Here is a 21014-nt window from a genome sequence, read left to right on the forward strand (position 1 = left end):
GGAAGTCAACAGTAATTAGGGTCATGCAGGTGGGGTAAGATTAAATCAACTCTTGTTCTTACCCCTTTTTGGACATGTTGGCAAGAAATAAGATGCAACGATGCTCCGTGCAACCTGTTCATCCTGTCCCAATGCCCACGCAACACACCCAGGACGGTGGGTTCTGAAGTGCCAGATGGTAGTCTTTGCTAATGGTACAGCACCTTGAGGAAAAATAAAGACAATATCCTGCTCAACCAAGTTCAGGAATGTTTGAAGTTGGATTAGTTGATTTGCAACTGAAAAAGCTTGGTGACTTGTTGCACTTTAAAACCTTGTTATTGAAATAGTTTAAGATACTTTTTACAGTCCTCTGTGTGTACTGTACAGTCAGGGGCGCCGAAAAGGGGGGGGGGGGGGGTAAAGGAGACTGATCCTAGGGGCCCATGATGGAGGGGGGCCCAGAGAGGCCCCTAATGATGATGAAATTATAATGTTGCCACTGTGTTGGGGGCCCTGTAAAGATTCTTTTCATGGGGCCCAAAATTCCTAGTGGCGCCCCTGTGTACAGTAGTGTATTACTGCTGGTAGAAGTGATTTTTATAGTTTCATTTACCTTTCTAGAAACAAAGACTGTACACTGCAAAAAGTCAGTGTTCAAAAACAAGAAAAAAACAAACTAAAATTAGGGGTATTTTATTTGAACTAAGCAAAATTATCTGCCAATAGAACAAGAAAATTTGGCTTGTCAAGACTTTCCAAAACAGGTAAAATTAGCTAACTTCAATGAACCCAAAAATATCTTAAAATAAGTATATTCTCACTAATAACAAGTGCACTTTTCTTGGTAGAAAAAAAGAGACCTTTTTGCTCAATATGTTGAAAAATATTCCTAAATTAAGTAAATGCTAGTGCCATTATCTTGACATAATGATATGAAACCAGCAAACTTATACTAAAAACTAGTTTATTGTTCTTAATGGAAGGCAACAAGGCAACAGTTTGTTACTCTCAGGGTCTCCTAGCCGCTCAGACAAATCATATGGTCTAAAAATGCATTTTTCCATCGATAACATGACATCATCGCGCCAAAATGCATTTTTCCATCGATAACATGACATCATCGCGCCAAGTGCGTGCTCTTTCAGTCAATTAGCGTGCATATATACAGCCTGGCCCCTGGCCAAATGTTTTTAAATTGTAATTTTGAAGAACTTATCTGAATGTGCATGAACTATTTCTGTTAAAAATTGTTTGAAATGTCAAATGTTTAAATATTAACTGTCAGTTTACTGTACTGTGCCAACTGTACTACTATATGAGTATGTATGTTCTATTGTTTCATTTAAAATAAAACAGCAAAGTCCATTTGGCTGTCATCTGTTTCAATTATTATACACAATTTTATCAAAGTCATGATTTTTTTTTTCATGCTTGAAATAAGAAATTATTACTTTAAAAAGGTAGTTCTATTCTTGTGAGTGTTGATGACACAGCTTTGCAACAGTTGATATTCTAGTTTCAAGCATGTTTTACTCAATATAGGTCATCAAATCTCAGCAACAAGCTGTAATATCTTACTGAGATCATTTAGGACCAAAACCCTTAAAACAAGTAAAACACTCTAACATAAAATCTGCTTAGTGAGAAGAATTATCTTCTCAGACAGAAAATAAGCAAATATCACCCTTATTTGAGATATTTAATCTTACTTAGATTTCAGTTTTTGCAGTGTAGAAGAAGCTTCATGCATTACCAACCAATGACACTAGATGGCCCTCTTGTTCAATTTAAGTGCCAACTTGACACTGCTCTAATACCATCATTGTTTGTAGGCATGACAAATGCAAAACACCACAACTTTTGAGATTTATTGAACTTAAAAATAGCAAAAACATTCCATTCAGAATAAGTAAACACCTACAACAGCACTAAAAATATCACCAAGCACATAGAAACACTAGTTGCAGATAACCCGTCAAACCAGATTAACAAGCAAAAACAAACAAAAAAAAGGTATTAGGAATCTTCAGACTGAACACAAAGGGCATGCACGACATCATCACTCTTCAGTTTTTTTTTTAGAAATGTGGGTTCATGTCATGGATGATTTAGCGAACATCCCCGTCCAGTTGATGATGTATTCTTATCTCGGGGTAAACACAACAAAGATATGACATTTCAGAGCCCTGTTATTTCACAAAGTAGATCTAAAGAAAGGTGACATGCAGTACTATTGGAGGTCACGCCTACATCTGACGAGCACCAGTTGGCACAAAGCCGGACGATGTCACACTGGCACGTGCTCAATGGCGTCATTCCAAAGTCTAGGACCGGGAAAACGGAGCAGTCAGCAGAACCTGGTCAAAGTCCCGACACGTCTATAGGCACTGGTGGCTCTTCAACAGCGGACAGCAGTAACGAGTCAATTGATATTCCTCTCACATTGAAAAATCCTCATTTTAAAGACTTGAATAAATGTGGTTTGTACTTGTGCCAGCCAAAGAGTGCCATTTACAATAAAAAGAAACAACTTTCATACGGAGTGATGTGAAAGCCAAGCACGTGTAAGAGCACTGAAGATGAACGGAGGACAAAATGAACGAGCATAAAGCAGAAGAAGACACACAGGACGAGCACTGATGGCCTTTCACGACTCCCTTCAACTTCAACAGGAGCCTAAAAGCCCAAATGATTCATCCCCAATAGTTCAGCCACCAAACTTCTCAAGTCTCTTTAGACTTTTGCCCCGCGATGGCCCAAGTGCAAGGGCGGCCATCTTGACAAGGCAGATTTGAGACACACATTTGCACATGTTGATCAGTCTAGACTATTTAGCATTAACATAAAGCACTTTAAAAAAAAAAAAAAAAAAAAAAAATGTATTTCCTAGGGGTGTATGTAACGGTACACAAAAATGTAGGTTCGGTACGTACCTCGGTTTAGAGGTCACGGTTCGGTTCATTTTCGGTACAGTAAGAAAACAACAAAATATACATTTTGGGGTTATTTATTTACCAAATTTGCAAAATCTTCCACCAAAAATATTTTTCTTAGTGGAATATTTGATGTGAAGTAATGGGAACCTTGGCTAGGTCAATAATTCATAATAACATTAATTTTGATTCAATATGTTTTGAGCAATGACAGTTTGAAAGAAAAAAAACCCAGCTTTGTTTTAGTAGTCAACATTGCAACTTTTTCAGACCTTTAAGCTTTTTTATTTCACTTTTGTTATGTTTTTGTTTATTTTAAATACCGTATTTTTCGGACTATAAGTCGCAGTTTTTTTTCATAGTTTGGCCGGGGGTGCGCCTTATACTCAGGAGCGACTTATGTGTGAAATTATTAACACATTACCATAAAATATCAAATAATATTATTTAGCTCATTCACGTAAGAGACTAGACGTATAAGATTTCATGGGATTTAGCGATTAGGAGTGACAGATTGTTTGGTAAACGTATAGCATGTTCTATATGTTATAGTTCTTTGAATGACTCTTACCATAATATGTTACGTTAACATACCAGGCACGTTCTCAGTTGGTTATTTATGCCTCATATAACGTACACTTATTCAGCCTGTTGTTCACTATTCTTTATTTATTTTAAATTGCCTTTCAAATGTCTATTCTTGGTGTTGGCTTTTATCAAATAAATTTAAGCCAAAAATGCGACTTATACTCCAGTGCGACTTACACTACCGTTCAAAAGTTTGGGGTCACAATAAAATGTCCTTATTTTTCAATGAAGATAACTTTAAACTAGTCTTAACTTTAAAGAAATACACTCTATACATTGCTAATGTGGTAAATGACTATTCTAGCTGCAAATGTCTGGTTTTTGGTGCAATATCTACATAGGTGTATAGAGGCCCATTTCCAGCAACTATCACTCCAGTGTTCTAATGGTACAATGTGTTTGCTCATTGGCTCAGAAGGCTAATTGATGATTAGAAAACCTTTGTGCAATCATGCTCACACATCTGAAAACAGTTTAGCTCGTTACAGAAGCTACAAAACTGACCTTCCTTTGAGCAGATTGAGTTTCTGGAGCATCACATTTGTGGGGTCAATTAAACGCTCAAAATGGCCAGAAAAAGAGAACTTTCATCTGAAACGCGACAGTCTATTCTTGTTCTTAGAAATGAAGGCTATTCCACAAAATTGTTTGGGTGACCCCAAACTTTTGAACGGTAGTGTATATGTTTTTTTCCTTCTTTATTATGCATTTTCGGCCGGTGCGACTTATACTCCGGAGCGACTTATACTCCGAAAAATACGGTAGTATTTTTAGAATGTGCCGTGGGCCTTTAAAACATTAGCTGTGGGCCGCAAATGGCACACTTTTGACACCCCTGCTATAGATAATAAAACATTAAATCTGATAAATCTATGGATAAAAAGCACAGCCTGGCGACGCATGCGCGTTTATCATAACTCTCTCGCTCTCTCTGTCTCTGCCCCTCCCTCACCAATGCTGCTGCGCGTACAATTTGTTTTGTTTTTAACCCCTTCTTAACCCTGGACGTACATTGAAAATACACGCAACCCTAACTCAAAATGCCTCATTTGAGGCATTTAAAGAAACTCCGCCCTGACAGCTCCGCAAAAGAGGACATGTCCGGTGAAAAGAGGACGTATGGTCAGTCTATCGTAGCTCGTTAGCTGCTAGCATGCCGTGTGTTGTGCCTCGGTGTGCATTGTTTACTTAATATGTCCGTGTGGAAACTCGTTCGGTACACCTCCGAACCTAACCGGAAGCCCCATACCGAAACGGTTCAATACAAATAAACGTACCGTTACACCCCTAGTATTCCCTAAATACCATGTGTATTGGGGGGCGGGGGGGGGAGAAATCACAGCATAGGTGCTTTTTCCATGAATATATTCTGACAAAACACAGTAAATATGGTCTCTTTGTTTGCATATATAAAACAGTAATATTCGACTGCCGCACATGGAACATGTGTGAGCTTCCACAGACGCTGAGGAACACGCCTGCAGGGAAAGGAGAGACCAAACATTAATAGGCCTGCGGAGAACAAAAAAAAAAGTGCTAATAAGAGGACGAGCTGAGCAGCTTGTGTCACTGTGGGCTCCACTGGGCCATTCTTCTGTGGACACTCAGCCAGGTGGGAGTGAATGGAGACCAAATTCTCAAAGTTTGGAGTGTTGAGTGAGTGCTATGCAAATATCACGTTATTACCCATTGGCTTCAGCTAAACATCTCAGGTCTGTGTGGGGGATTGATCAAGACTCAAAGATGGTAAACGCCACAGACGATTGTTCTTCGAGCGAGTTCCAGTGGCGAATTGTCCTTGGCACACACTGTTCATTCACTGAATGATGAATCCAGGCTGCGGGGCCACACTAGATGGGGGCCTCTGTGGCAAAGCAGGTGGGTACTGAGATAAGAAGGGATAGGCGGGTGTAGCACTTGGGTAGGGTTGGCCTGTTCTGGGAGGAATTGGGGGGTAAGGTGATACGGCGTAGAAGGTCGAAGGCTGGGGGAGAGCGACGGGAGCTGGGTTCAGTTTTGGGGCTGGCTGGGATGGAGGCGGTGGAGGCTTTCTCCTGGACTGCAACATAGGAGACAAGTCATTGCCGGCCTCGGGGAGGAGGGAGGACGAGGGCCTGGCTGCGGCCGACATATCCTGAGAATGGGAGGTAGATTGTGACGGCGGGCCCTTCAGCACTATCTCCTGCAACTTCTCGATCTTCACCCTCCTCAAGTGGGCCAACTTCCTCTGGTTTTGGTAGGAATCAATGAAGGCATCCAGGGTCATGTCACCATCCAGGAAAGAATCAGCCATATTCTGTTAGGAGCGGAGAAGACAGCTGTGATATAAGTGCAACATGTGGAAAAGACAACTGTGACAAAAGTAGGGATGATGTTCGAAACCGGTTCTCCCGGTTGTTCGATAAGAAAAGAACCGATTCCATGGACTCGAATCCCTTTTTGAGAACCGGTTCCCGTTATCGAAGCCACTATAGCAGGGGTCACCAACGCGGTGCCCGCGGGCACCAGGTAGCCCGTAAGGACCAGATGAGTAGCCCGCTGGCCTGTTCTAAAAATAGCTCAAATAGCAGCACTTACCAGTGAGCTGCCTCTATTTTTTAAATGTTATTTATTTACTAGCAAGCTGGTCTCGCTTTGCCTGACATTTTTAATTCTAAGAGAGACAAAACTCAAATAGAATTTGAAAATCCAAGAAAATATTTTAAAGACTTGGTCTTCACTTGTTTAAATAAATTCATTATTTTTTTTACTTTGCTTCTTATAACTTTCAGAAAGACAATTTTAGAGAAAAAATACAACCTTAGGATTTTTAAACACATATACCTTTTTACCTTTTAAATTCCTTCCTCTTTTTTCCTGACAATTTAAATCAATGTTCAAGTAAATTTATTTTTTTATTGTAAAGAATAATAAATAAATTTTAATTTAATTCTTCATTTTAGCTTCTGTTTTTTCGACGAAGAATATTTGTGAAATATTTCTTCAAACTTATTATGATTAAAATTCAAAAAAATTATTCTGGCAAATCTAGAAAATCTGTAGAATCAAATTTTAATCTTATTTTAAAGTCTTTTGAATTTCTTTTAAAATTTTTGTTCTGGAAAATCTAGAAGAAATAATGATTTGTCTTTGTTAGAAATATAGCTTGGTCCAATTTGTTATATATTCTAACAAAGTGCAGATTGGATTTTAACCTATTTAAAACATGTCATCAAAATTCTAAAATTAATCTTAATCAGGAAAAATGACTAATGATGTTCCATAAATTATTTTTTTTATTTTTTCAAAAAGATTCAAATTAGCTAGTTTTTCTCTTCTTTTTTTCGGTTGAATTTTGAATTTTAAAGAGTCGAAATTGAAGATAAACTATGTTTCAAAATGTAATTGTCATTTTGTTCGTGTTTTCTCCTCTTTTAAACCGTTCAATTAAGTGTAAATATCATTAATTATTAATAATAACAGAGTTAAAGGTAAATTGAGCAAATTGGCTATTTCTGGCAATTTATTTAAGTGTGTATCAAACTGGTAGCCCTTCGCATTAATCAGTACCCAAGAAGTAGCTCTTGGTTTCAAAAAGGTTGGTGACCCCTGCACTATAGTAAAGAAAAAGAGTTGGTTCTTTACACGAATCCCGTCCCACAGGAAATGCCCTGTGGCACGTCCCAGGAAATGACGTAGCTCAGTCATTAGGCGGCAGATACAGAAGCAGCAACAACAATGGACCGGAAAAAACGCCTCAAGGCATGGCTTCATTTTACAAAAAAATACGACGATGAAACAGCTATCTGCAATTATTGCCAGGCTTCGCTCTCATGTAAGGGGGGGGGGGGGGGGGAGTACAACAAGCATGGTGAAACATTTTCAGGCCGTACCTAACCTTAAGGTTAGAGAAAGGTGTCGTGGAGAAGCAGCGACAGAGATGACGAAACACGCCCTTCTTCCTCTGCTTCAACCTGCAGCGCCAATTCCAGTGATAGTGCTGGTGAGTAACTAACGTTAACTGTTGCCGGTTAATTTCCATATCTGCTCACTTGTAGCCTTTAGGCTAAAATAACGTTACCTGTTATGTCAACCAGGACTGCAGTAATGTTAGCTAGACTAACGTTACCTAAGCATGGTCAGTGGCTAACGGTAATGTTAACGTTAGCCTTTTTGTGTGTGTCTGATAACGTTAACGGTAACAGACACCCTAGTCTTCACATAAAGCTAATTTCCCCCCTAATTATATGCTGTGTCTGTCCCTCATTTTCCCTCCAGGACAAGGACGTGCAGTCATTCCTGGAGGAGGCCACACTGATGGACCCCAGAAGGATGTTCCAATAGCAGCAGAAGTGCACTTTTTGGAGAGCTGTATTATTTTCAGTTTTGTGCCCAAGGGACTGATTTTATTTAACACTATATTATTATTTATACACCTATAGTGATCACAGAGACAGGTTGTTTTTGTGTTACTGTATATATTTGTTTTTCTGAAAAATCCCACTTAATATTCTTTGGGTAACAACAGTCAATATTTATTTTTATTTTTTTATTTTTTTAGGGGGGTAACAACAGTCAATATTTATTTATTTATTTAACTTATTTTTTTTCTTATAAAATAAAAGTGAGCTTTTGTTAAACCAAATATTGTGTGTTTTTTTCCATATACAACAACCTATCTGGATTCGATAAGGAATCGGTTCGATAAGAGGATTCGATAATGGGCTCGAACTCGATAATTTCTTATCAAACATCATCCCTAGACATAAGTGCAACATGTAGAAAAGACAACTGTGACATAAGTGCAACATGTAGAAAAGACAGCTGTGACATAAGTGCAACATGTAAAAATGACAGCTGTGAAATAAGTGCATCCTGATAACTGCGAGTAGATAAACGTAAGAGGTTAGTGACCCTGATACGGGAAACGGTTTTGAGTCTTGTCTAGGTCATTCATATTTTTGTGTATTGATTTAACTGCGATTTATAATGAAAATCTCTAATTTTTACCCATTTTACTGGGCTATTGGCCATATTTTAAAGTGCAAATGTTGACAGGTATGCATGGTGTGGATGTACTTTATGCCAGAAAGACCTGCGGACAACGATCTGCAAAACGTGCAATGTGGTATCGAGCAGGGAATCTTCTACAAAGACGTTCTCCACAACAGGTTTAATCACGTTAAATCCAAAAATTCCATTCTGATTATGTGAACAACACCGCAAAGAAAAGGAAAGAACGGCCGGCACGTCAACTCCGTTCAGTTTTTGGCCTGTACATTAGTATTTGATAAGCGGTAAAAAGATATTGTTTTATTCTTTGAAGGATAAATATCAGTTTGTGCAATTGGTATGCCTTGATTTTAATGTTAGTACACAGTCATAGCCATAAATGCAATAGTAGTAATAATTGTCATAAGACTTTATTTCGGTGTGTCTGTGTTGGCCTTTGTTTCCTCATTTTTGGTTTTCGGTTTCATCCAAGAATTGTCATTGCGGTGCATCCCTAACTTAAAGTATGGGCACACAACAGAAGTACTTTCCATGGTAGAAATGACTTGTTCTCACATTGTCAGCTACTAGGCTGCCCTTTTTTCAGCATCCTTGTTGACCAAGATATCTGATCGGAGGAGAAAGCGATGCAATTACCTCAGTTTCCTCTTCTATTTTGGCTCCCTCCGCCTGCAGTAAAGCCAACAGAATGTCCAGTGATGTGTTTCCTGATTTGTGGTCTACAAAAAAAGGTACAACACAAGAAGAACAATCATTACAATTGGGTGACAGTTAAACTGACTGCTAACAGACAAAGAGTAAGCAAAGAAAACTACAATTTTAATGACATTTTTAATTGAGAAACAGTGAGGACTGATTCCATCCATCCATCCATTTTCTACCGCTTGTCCCTTTCGGCGCTGGAGCCTCTCTCAGCTGCATTCGGGCGGAAGGCGGGGTACACTCTGGACAAGTCGCCACCTCATCACTTGGCCAACACATATAGACAGACAATATTCACACTCACATTCATACACTAGGGACCATTTAGACTGATTTATTCATTTAATTTTTAAATACCCCAAATATATATTTTTCAAAAAAGGTGATAACCATATTGGGTTTATTAATTATGTTGTTAGCTTTATGGCATCTTTTGTACTTGTTGGGACAGTCCTTTTTTAGCATTATGCCATTGTGTATAGTAGAAGTTATTTTTAAAAGGCAAAGCTCACAAGCACGATCTTGAATTTTTTACTTGAGTTTCACTTTTGACATGTTTCAAAGTTGGAATACCGTATTTTTCGGAGTATAAGTCGCTCCGGAGTATAAGTCGCACCGGCCGAAAATGCATAATAAAGAAGGAAAGAAACATATATAAGTCGCACTGGAGTATAAGTCGCATTTTTTGGGGAAATTTATTTGATAAAACCCAACACCAAGAATAGACATTTGAAAGGCAATTTAAAATAAATAAAGAATAGTGAACAACAGGCTGAATGAGTGTACGTTATATGACGCATAAATAACCAACCGAGAATATATGTTAACGTAACATATTATGGTAAGAGTCATTCAAATAACTATAACATATAGAACATGCTATACGTTTACCAAACAATCTGTCACTCCTAATCGCTAAATCCCATGAAATCTTATATGTCTAGTCTCTTACGTGAATGAGCTAAATAATATTATTTGATATTTTACGGTAATGTGTTAATCATTTCACACATAAGTCGCTCCTGAGTATGAGTCGCACACCGGGCCAAACTATGAAAAAGACTGCGACTTAGTCCGAAAAATACGGTAATTCTGTGTTATAAAGATTTCAATAATACAACATGATATAAATTCATTCAGCAAAGTCCAAAAAATATTTAGCATTTATTTTAGTTTAATGTGTTCTTCTACAAACTATTCGAAGACACAATCTGGATGAATTACCCTTTAATTCTACACATTTGGTGGGACACGTTGGATTTTGTTTACTGTCATCACTACTGCTGATTTTAAAACCAAGTGTTTTCCATGCCTTCATTAATTCGTCACAGCTTGCTACAGATACATTTGGGCATTCACGGGTAGATTTGGCACTACGCTTACGCTCAACAACTCAACATACACAGATCAGAAAACTTTTAAACCAGTGTGCGGATGGCAGCTGAAAACTCGTTTATTCATTTTTCCGGCTTAATTTCAACATGCAAACTATGGCTGGGCAATATATTGAATATACTCGATATATCGCAGGTTTGTCTCTGTGCGATATAGAAAATGACTATATTGTGATATTCGAGTACCGTATTTTTCGGATTATAAGTCGCAGTTTTTTTCATAGTTTGGCCGTGGGAGCGACTTATGTGTGAAATTATTAACACATTACCGTAAAATATCAAATAATATTATTTATCTAATTCACGGAAGAGACGACGCAAAATGTCAGCAAACGTCACTCACACGTCAACCAATAAGAATTCGGCGGGGGAGGGTCATGGCAGAAGTGCATTGTGGGTCATGGGATGCTAACTGCTATATGCTATATGCTACTGCCGTAGCTATTAAAATTGATCATTTCTACATTGGCGGTAACTTATAAAAACTGAACAAAAATGGCACCGGAAAGGAAATCATATACTGCAGATTACAAGCTGGACGTAGTGAAATACGCAGCAGCAAACGGCGACCGAGCAGCAGAAAGAAAGGACGCTAGCGGCGCATACCAGGAGCGACAACGAGGAAGAAGATTTCATGGGATTTAGCGATCAGGAGTGACAGATTGTTTGGTAAACGTATACCATGTTCTATATGTTATAGTTATTTGAATGACTCTTACCATAATATGTTACGTTAACATACCAGGCACGTTCTCAGTTGGTTATTTATGCCTCATATAATGTACACTTATTCAGCCTGTTGTTCACTATTCTTTATTTATTTTAAATTGCCTTTCAAATGTCTATTCTTGGTGTTGGGTTTTATCAAATAAATTTCCCCCAAAAATGCGACTTACAGTATATATGTTTTTTTCCTTCTTTATTATGCATTTTCGGCCGGTGCGACTTATACTCCGGAGCGACTTATAATCCGAAAAATACGGTATACGTTCTCACACAGTTCCTTTTAGCTGCGGGCATTACACTACAGGCGTTTCTCACTCGTTTTGTCTCTCCTTCTCACAGAGACATAAAACAAGCGCACCTTCTTACATACGTCACATACTGTGTGCATACGTCACATACTGTGTGCAACGTCACACGCCCTCGCCGAGCAGAGAGGTAGCGGCATGGGTAACGTTAGCTGTGGTGCGAGTGGTAATACGAGAGAAAGAAGGTGCGAATCTGGTAACAAGAAAAACAGCACAGGGTCCATCGTCTGGCGGTGGTTTGGCTTCAAGCGGGAAGATGTCGAACAGACAACCGTAATTTGTCAAGTGTGGGGCAAAAGTGTTGCTACAAGAAGTAGCATTACTGCTAACGTGTAGCATCATTTGAAAAGTCACCCGCTAGAGAATGAAGAGTGCTTGAAACTCCGCATGTCAACATCTCCGGCCGGTGCCACGCCCACAAAATGCAGAGGCAACCATTTCCACATCAACACTGTATGAAAAAAATAGTCAACAACAGAAGGAGATAACGTCCGTAGTAACCTACCACATAGTGAAGGACATACACTATTTGATTTCCTATTATGCAGCTCATTTTTATTTGACAGTTTTTTAAAATATCTTGTGTGACATCATGCACAAAAGTGCACTTTATTTTTTTTAAACTATTGTAGTGGCGTTCTGTACAAAAAGTGCACTTTAATTTAGTGTTGTTTTGATATGTCATCTTAGTGACATCATGCACAAAAGTGCACTCATAGCTTGTTTTAAAATGTCTCTGACAATCTTGCACTTTCTGTTTTGGAAATGACATGAATGTTTGTGCCACTGCTTAATAACTGTTTAATAAATACACTTTTGGTCAATTGACTTAGTTGTGATTTCCCTCTCTGCATGAAAGTTTAAAATGAGCATATATTAATGCAGTATGAAGAAGAATGTTTTAATGTAGACACATAGAATCATCATACTGCTGTGATTATATGCATCAAGTGTTCATTCAAGGCTAAGGCAAAAATATCGAGATATATATCGTGTATCGTGACATGGCCTAAAAATATCGAGATATTAAAAAAAGCCCATATCGCCCAGCCCTAATGCAAACCTGGGAGAAGTGGATCGAAACAACGACGCCCAAACAAACGCTGAAGAAACATATGCAACATAATTATGTCGTCTCACATGTCTCGTGTGCTGGTATGACAATTAATGTCCCTTGCATTGCATGATTTAGCCAATTGTAGCAAAAAAAAACCTCAACCTGCTCATTGCTTGAGGATATGTGGCAAAATAGAGGAATCAGTAAACAAGAAGAACAAAGGTAAATCACAACAAGGTAGCCAGCGGCATGCCATACAGTATATTTCATTAGCCAAAAGCAGAATGAACTAAAGGCTAATGCCGGTCAAAATGTTAACATTAAATCAATGTACTTGTGTTGTCGCTGTGAGCGCAACACTGACATTTATGTTTTATTTATAGCTGAAATGCAGTAGACTTGTGTACTTCTGAAAAAAAAAAAATACACTGAAGCCTTCCTTATTCTTTGATCTTTCACTTCACTGATCATTTACTTCGGCCCAACTATATTCAGCACAACGTATCACATCTCATTTTATTCAGAGGATCTAAGACCATGAATTGATTAACGTGGACCCCGACTTAAACAAGTTGAAAAACTTATTCGGGTGTTACCATTTAGTGGTCAATTGTACGAAATATGTACTGAACTGTGCCATCTACTAATACAAGTTTCAAAGAACATGAGCGACCACCCCATATGAACTGGTCACCCATTCACCACTCTTGTTCCGCTAGAAAACATGTTCCTTCACCCACTCTGCACTCGGGCTCATTCCTGCACAGCGACAGTTAATAATTAAAAAAACGGTGACTAAAACACCTCTACTAAAATATTTTTGAAATAGTTTGAAATGGTTTCCTAGCACCTTCATTTACACTTCAGTTCCAATAACATTGATGAACACGTATCATCCATAGTAGGCCTGGGCCGATAATACATTTTGCTAGACAATATATTGTTCCACAGATTATTGCTGATAAACAATATTAGTGTCAGCACTATTTTGAGATCAAACTAAGCCTTAATGTGATCATAATATACAATTATAATTAGAGATGTCCGACAATGGCTTTTTTTTTACCAATATCCGATATTCTGATATTGTCCAACTCTTAATTACCAATTCCGATATCAACCGATTCCGATATATACAGTCGTGGATTTAACACATTATTACGCCTAATTTTGTTGTGATGCCCCGCTGGATGCATTAAACAACAGGGTTGAAGTGGGGGGCGGGGGGGGTTTGAGGTGGTAGGGGGGGTGTATATTGTAGCGTCCCGGAAGAGTTAGTGCTGCAAGGGGTTCTGGGTATTTGTTCTGTTGTGTTTATGTTGTGTTACGGTGCGGATGTTCTCCCGAAATGTGTTTGTCATTCTTGTTTGGTGTGGGTTCACAGTGTGGCGCGTATTTGTAACAGTGTTAAAGTTGTTTATACGGCCACCCTCAGTGTGACCTGTATGGCCGTTGACCAAGTATGAATTGCATTCATTTGTGTGTGTGAAAAGCCGTAGATATTATGTGATTGGGCCGGCACGCAAAGGCAGTGCCTTTAAGGTTTATTGGCGCTCTGTACTTCTCCCTACGTCCGTGTACACAGCGGCGTTTTAAAAAGTCATACATTTTACTTTTTGAAACCGATACCGATCATTTTTAAACCTATACCGATATTACATATTAAAGCATTTATCGGCCGATAATATCGGACTGCCGAAATTTATCGGACATCCCTAATATATATATATATTTTTTTTTTATTTAGCAAAAAAATTTAAAATAAATAAATACATTTTCACATTGTCATTATAGGGTTTTGTGTGTATAATTTTGAGGATAACAATGGATTAATTTAATTTTGGAATAAGGCTATAACATTACAAAATGTGGAAAAAGTGAAGCGCTGTGAATAATTTCCAGATGCACTGTACATATGGACCACCACAGATAGATTTGGCACTACCTCTATGATTGTGCAAAAATACACGCTTATACAAAGACTCTTACGACCGTCCATCTATCTGTGCAGATGCCATTTCTAATTTAAGTTTTCTGATGCTTTAAGGGATATATTTGAAGCATTAATGGCTTACTTTAAGTGTGTGTGGTGTTTTGATATCACTATAGTGAGCATGACAGCATTTTTTAAAATTTAGTAAATATCATGTGCCACCCAAACAGATGAGCTATTATAAATAACATGCACATGATTTAAGACTACAGTTTTATTGACTCATTTTAGGATGAGCGCTGAAACCTACTCAAAATATCTCCAACTTGTCTTGTGTAACTCACCAAGTCATTAAATGACAAGGGTTATGCAGGTCTTGAGCAATTTTTCACAACAAGGTTGAAGTCCACGCAATTGTAATGATTAGAAGAGAGAATATAAAATAATAAATACATAATTAAAACCTTACCACTATTCATAGTCAGCCAGAGCTTGTAATTACAACTCCGCAGAGTAGATGGTATCATAGCAGCTTTGTAACACACCTCACAAGCACTTGGTCTGCCAGACATAGCAGAAACTGATCACTGTTGCCAGCTGTGCGACTTCGATACCTCCTCCTAGATTGTCCTTTTCAAAAAGGCGACTTTTTTTTTAGTTTTAAGCCCCGTTTACACTGCACGCCAAACCTGATTTTTTTTGCCAGTCTAAACACTCCAAAGTGCTTCAAATATAATCTTTTGGTATCAGATTCAAGTCACATCAGTAGGTAGTCCTGAATCTGATTGGGATGTATTTAGAGAACAAGACACTTTGGATAATTACACTTCCACTGTTTTAAATGACATCTGCTTGTAAGTGGACAATGGCTATGGGCGTGGTCACCATGACATCATCGAGTAATTTGCATAATTTACTACAATCATATGATTTTCTCTAAAAAGGCTCAAAAAATGTATACTTACTAATTAATAATAACAGTTTTGTTTTAAACATCCATCCATCCATCCATTTTACAATATAATTACAACACTTTATGTACATATTTATATACAGATTTGAACAATAAGTTATTCACTGAAATATATTTATTAATTGTGGTTCTTACAAAAAATATATCTTATAAAATATAAAAGCTAAAATGTCTCTTAAAGCTCTGCCCCTTTAATTAGTGCATACTAAATAATTTAACTTTAGTCTACTACTACAACCATATTATTTACCAGCAACATAAAGTGAAACAGAGGCAGAGGTGTCCTGCCACAGTCAGTAACAAATAAACAGAAAACAGTAGTGGTGAAATACAAATAAGGCAACAAGAGAAGTATCCTACACTTCTCTTTTGTAAAGTAAATCTGAACAGCCTATATGGGCATCTACATCAACTATATGATTTGTCTGAGAAGCTGGACAGCACAAAAAAAAAAAAAAAAAAAAAATTGTGGTGGACGTAATTCTTTTGTGGCGGGCCGCGAAATTAATGTGTGGGAAACACTGTAGAATGCACTCCCAACAGGAGTAAAAGAAAGTGCATCTCTATCCTCCTTCAAAACCGCACTAAAAGACCACCTCCAGGCAACTACAACCTTAGACTAACACCCTCCCCCCACCACATCCCACCTCCCCGGATTGTAATCAATCAAATGTAAATAATCAAATGTATATACTTGTTCTTATGCTTTCTGAGCTCACTATGTTCACTGCTCGCTGTACATATCCTACCAAGTCAGACCTACACTGTTTAAATGTCCATTTCTCAGATGATGTTATTGTTGATGACTGAAGTGCTGATATCAACCAAAGCTAACCCCCTCCACATCCCACCCCCCGGATTGTAAATAAAGTAAATAATACAATGTATATACTCTGATAATTAACTTGTGTGATGACTGTATTATGCTGATAATATATATTTACACTACCGTTCAAAAGTTTGGGGTCAACCAAACAATTTTGTGGAATAGCCTTCATTTCTAAGAACAAGAATAGACTGTCAAGTTGCAGATGAAAGTTCTCTTTTTCTGGCCATTTTGAGCGTTTAATTGACCCCACAAATGTGATGCTCCAGAAACTCAATCTGCTCAAAGGAAGGTCAGTTTTGTAGCTTCTGTAACGAGCTAAACTGTTTTCAGATGTGTGAACATGATTGCACAAGGGTTTTCTAATCATCAATTAGCCTTCTGAGCCAATGAGCAAACACATTGTACCATTAGAACCCTGGAGTGATAGTTGCTGGAAATGGGCCTCTATACACCTATGTAGATATTGCACCAAAAACCAGACATTTGCAGCTAGAATAGTCATTTACCACATTAGCAATGTATAGAGTGTATTTCTTTAAAGTTAAGACTAGTTTAAAGTTATCTTCATTGAAAAGTACAGTGCTTTTCCATCAAAAATAAGGACATTTCACTGTGACCCCAAACTTTTGAACTGTAGTGTATACCATGAATTGATTACCGTGGACCCCGACTTAAACAAGTTGAAAAACTTATTCGGGTGTTACCATTTGGTGGTCAATTGTACGGAATATGTACTGTACTGTGCAATCTACTAATAAAAGTCTCAATCAATCAATCAATCTTAATGGTCGGGGTGGTTATGGAGCTCTGTGCCCTTACATAATGACCTCTGGCGAAGGAGGGGAGCCGCTGTTGCTTTAATGCTTCGCGGGCTGTAAAAGTGCTTGATTTGATATGCAGCGGCCCATGTTTTAAAATGTGAATGTCATTGACGATTTTACCAATTTAGTTGTGGCAGCCAAAATTGTGATTGTGGTTCAAATTTGATTAATTGTGCTGCCCTAATGTAAATTACAGTGTTCCTTCATTTACACATTTTACAGTGTGATTTCTTCTTTCCCATGACTCATTGGCCAACCAACACTTTATAAAGGGCAGATGCTCTGACTAAACAGAGGGCCAAAAAAAAGTCTGCGGGCTATAGAGCATTTTCTATTCGGGCTCCAGTACTCTGGAATGCCCTCCCGGTAACAGTTAGAGATGCTACCTCAGTAGAAGCATTTAAGTCCCATCTTAAAACTCATTTGTATAATCTAGCCTTTAAATAGACCCCCCCTTTTTTAGACCAGTTGATCTGCCGTTTCTTTTCTTCTCTCCTCTTCTCCCCTGTCCCTTGCGAGGGGGAGTTGCATAGGTCCGGTGGCCATGGATGAAGTGCTGGCTGTCCAGAGCCGGGACCCCGGGTGGACCACTAGCCTGTGCATCGGTTGGGGACATCTCTGCGCTGCTGACCCGTCTCCGCTCGGGATGGTTTCCTGTTGGCCCCGCTGCGGACTGGACTCCCGCTGATGTGTTGGATCCACTGTGGACTGGACTTTCACAATGTTATGTCAGACCCACTCAACATCCGTTGCTTTCGGTCTCCCCTAGAGGGGGGGGTTACCCACATATGCGGTCCTCTCCAAGGTTTCTCATAGTCATTCACCGACGTCCCACTGGGGTGAGTTTTTCCTTGCCCGTATGTGGGCTCTGTACCGAGGATGTCGTTGTGGCTTGTACAGCCCTTTGAGACACTTGTGATTTAGGGCTATATAAATAAACATTGATTGATTGATTGATTGATGAATAGCAACAAACAATGCTGGGTCTGAAGAGCATGAGACTGCCATCTTGCAAAATAAAGTGTTGCAGCAAACAGTGTGGTGTCAGGCTAGGACAGCGATGACAAAGTACCAGTCAAAATAAAAAAAGCTCCCCAACACTGGACAAGGATCCCAGAAAGTATTAAGATGGATTAGATCTTTCGACCTGTAAGCTCAATACAAAAATAACTACACCCCAGGCTAAAAAATACACTTGACCCCTTGTCAGTGTAATATCCTGAGAGGTAGCAAAATGTGTAAGCAGTGGGCAATAAATGCACATGCTTTTTTAAAGGTAATTGACTGTAAATGGGAGTAAAATGTCTTTAAAGGCATACTCATACTAGGCACTCACACGCCCCTACAACATGTTTGTTTGTCCCATCACTTGTATTTGCCCATAATAATGTCTTCCACTTCTATCCATCCATCCATTTTCTACCGCTTATCCCTTTCGGGGTCGCGGGGGGTGCTGGAGCCTATCTCAGCTGCTTTCGGGCGGAAGGCGGGGTACACCCTGGACAAGTCGCCACCTCATCACAAGGCCAATGTCTTCGACTTGATTATTATTATTATTATTTCGAGTCATTTTGATCACATAAATTAAATGCCATGGCCTTATTACTCACACTAATGTGGTTTTTGGATTGTTTGGCCTATTCTATACAGTATATCTTAGGAATTGACAGCAACTTTACCAGCAAGAGTGTGCGTGGGCATCAGGGACGTCACTTTCGATGTCAAGGAGCGGCCATTTTTAATTTGATATATTTTATTAATGGGCTATATTAGTAGATTGTTAGAATAATTATGTGTAAAGTTATCACACAACTTTAGTATGCTTAAAGTCTGTTGCTGTAATTATTAGATGTTGTGCTCAAGTTAGATTTTTGTATCTGAGCAAAGATTGCCAGCCGTCTCTGTCAGTGTTGTGTCCAGACTCGGCCTGCTGACTGCCAATGCGGAACACCGCCGTGACGCAGACAGAGCAGAGACAAGGCAATATCACCAGCGTCAACTAATTTTCATTTATTCTATAATCATATATTGTGTCTAACTGGAGTTGTCGAGATTACCCCCTTCTCTCAGCGACAATTTCAGTGATGTAACAGGGACCTTCCAAATAAATAGAGGAAGCATGCGGGCTGGACTTTTAGAACGTAGTTTGGATCTGTAACTAGAATACAGTCCAAAACACGTGTCTCCTCATGAGCTAAATTGAACTCTTGTCTCTGCATGATTCCTTGCTTCTTGTCTGATTATTAGATGTCATCAGTGTTTGAACCTGACCTGAAGGTTGTAAAATCCATCCATTTTCTACCGCTTGTCCCTTACGGGGTCGCGGGGGGTGCTGGAGCCTATCTCAGCTGCATTCGGGCGGAAGGCGGGGTACACCCTCATCACAGATAGACAGACAACATTCACACTCACATTCACACACTAGGGCCAATTTAGTGTTGCCATTCAAAAATGATCTCGTTAATTATGATAGAATAATTACATATTGAATGTTTTGTTCTTTAATCACGTTAATCAAATGTTTTATCTTGAACATTAACCAAGCTTTTTTGTAGAATAACATGCATCGTTCTATTGTTTGTATTCCGTCATGTGACTTCTTCTCAGAAGTGAAAAACTGTGGTGCTCAACCAAGCCAAGATGGCTGTTGCACAGCAGGCAGCGCGCCAAATCTCTGAGTACACACACACACACAGACACACACACACACACACACACGCGCACACACACACACACACACGCACACACACACACACACACACACGTGTATAGGTAGATATGTATATGTATGTATATATATATATATATATATATATATATATATATATATATATATATATATATATATATATATATATATATATATATTTGTATTATTATAATGCTAAATACATTTTAATCTATTGTTGCTACTATTATTATTTTACTTTTAGTCGTTTATTCGTTAATAATTTATGTCTGTTACTCTTTTAAATTATATTTAAATTTTAGTTTTGGTGGTACAATAAATACTGAATAATTTTATTACTAATTATGATTTCAATATAAATAAAAAATAATCATAATTATTATTTTAGCCGTAATCATCCAGTTGAGCACTTATTGGTACATTATCATAGTTTGGCCTGAAATACAGGGCAAAAATGTCCAATTCGGTATGTTATGTATACATGTAAGGATTTGTGTACTTAATTTAGGGGCCTGAGCTTTAAGAGCCAATTTTAGGTTTTATTTTAGTATACATTTTTGTAAGAACCCCAACCGATAAATGGTAATGGTGGAATAATGGGATATATTGTATTCTGGGGTGGTAAAAAGAACAACAATGTACACCCAACTGAAACTCGTGTCACAAAACCGTAATGAGATCCGAGTCATGTGGCTATTTCTTCCGATGGTTTTCTGGCAGCCAAAAGGTAGCATTTGTTTTTTGATTCAGCTCTTGAGCATCAATGTCTTTCTCCAGCTGCTCAACAGAAAATCCATATCTAGGATGGCTAGAGCAGGGTCGTCAGAGGATGGGGGAGGTGCATAGAGTAACCTCATTTTGACAAAAGCCAGTCTTCCTGACAACAAACCACAAAGCTCGCTGCATTGATTCCATTCTGAGAGAAAATGTCTCCAAGAGACACACAACACTATAAAATGCTACTTAGTGGTGTAAATACTTAAGGAATAACAGTACTCATTTGTTCATATTTCTTGACAAAAATGACTGATCATCTGCTAGGATTCAAACACAGCTTTATGTATCATAAAAGTGCAAAACAAAACAGCTG

General features: G+C 38.5%; 1 protein-coding gene across 1 annotated transcript in view; it reads right to left on the reverse strand.

The window, feature by feature from the left end:
* Nucleotides 1-2842: 2842 nt before the first annotated feature.
* vps37ba (VPS37B subunit of ESCRT-I a) overlaps nt 2843-21014 on the reverse strand; it is a 40864-nt gene continuing 22692 nt past the window's right edge. The window contains exons 3-4 of the mRNA XM_062051514.1: nt 9132-9214; nt 2843-5799 (exon numbers count right to left, since the gene is read on the reverse strand). Of these exons, the coding sequence (XP_061907498.1) occupies nt 5320-5799; nt 9132-9214 (563 nt within the window). The 3' untranslated portion in view covers nt 2843-5319. The remainder of the gene's footprint in view (nt 5800-9131; nt 9215-21014) is intronic.

This window comes from Entelurus aequoreus, linkage group LG06 (genome assembly GCF_033978785.1).
Source record: "Entelurus aequoreus isolate RoL-2023_Sb linkage group LG06, RoL_Eaeq_v1.1, whole genome shotgun sequence".
Taxonomy (NCBI): Eukaryota; Metazoa; Chordata; class Actinopteri; order Syngnathiformes; family Syngnathidae; genus Entelurus; species Entelurus aequoreus.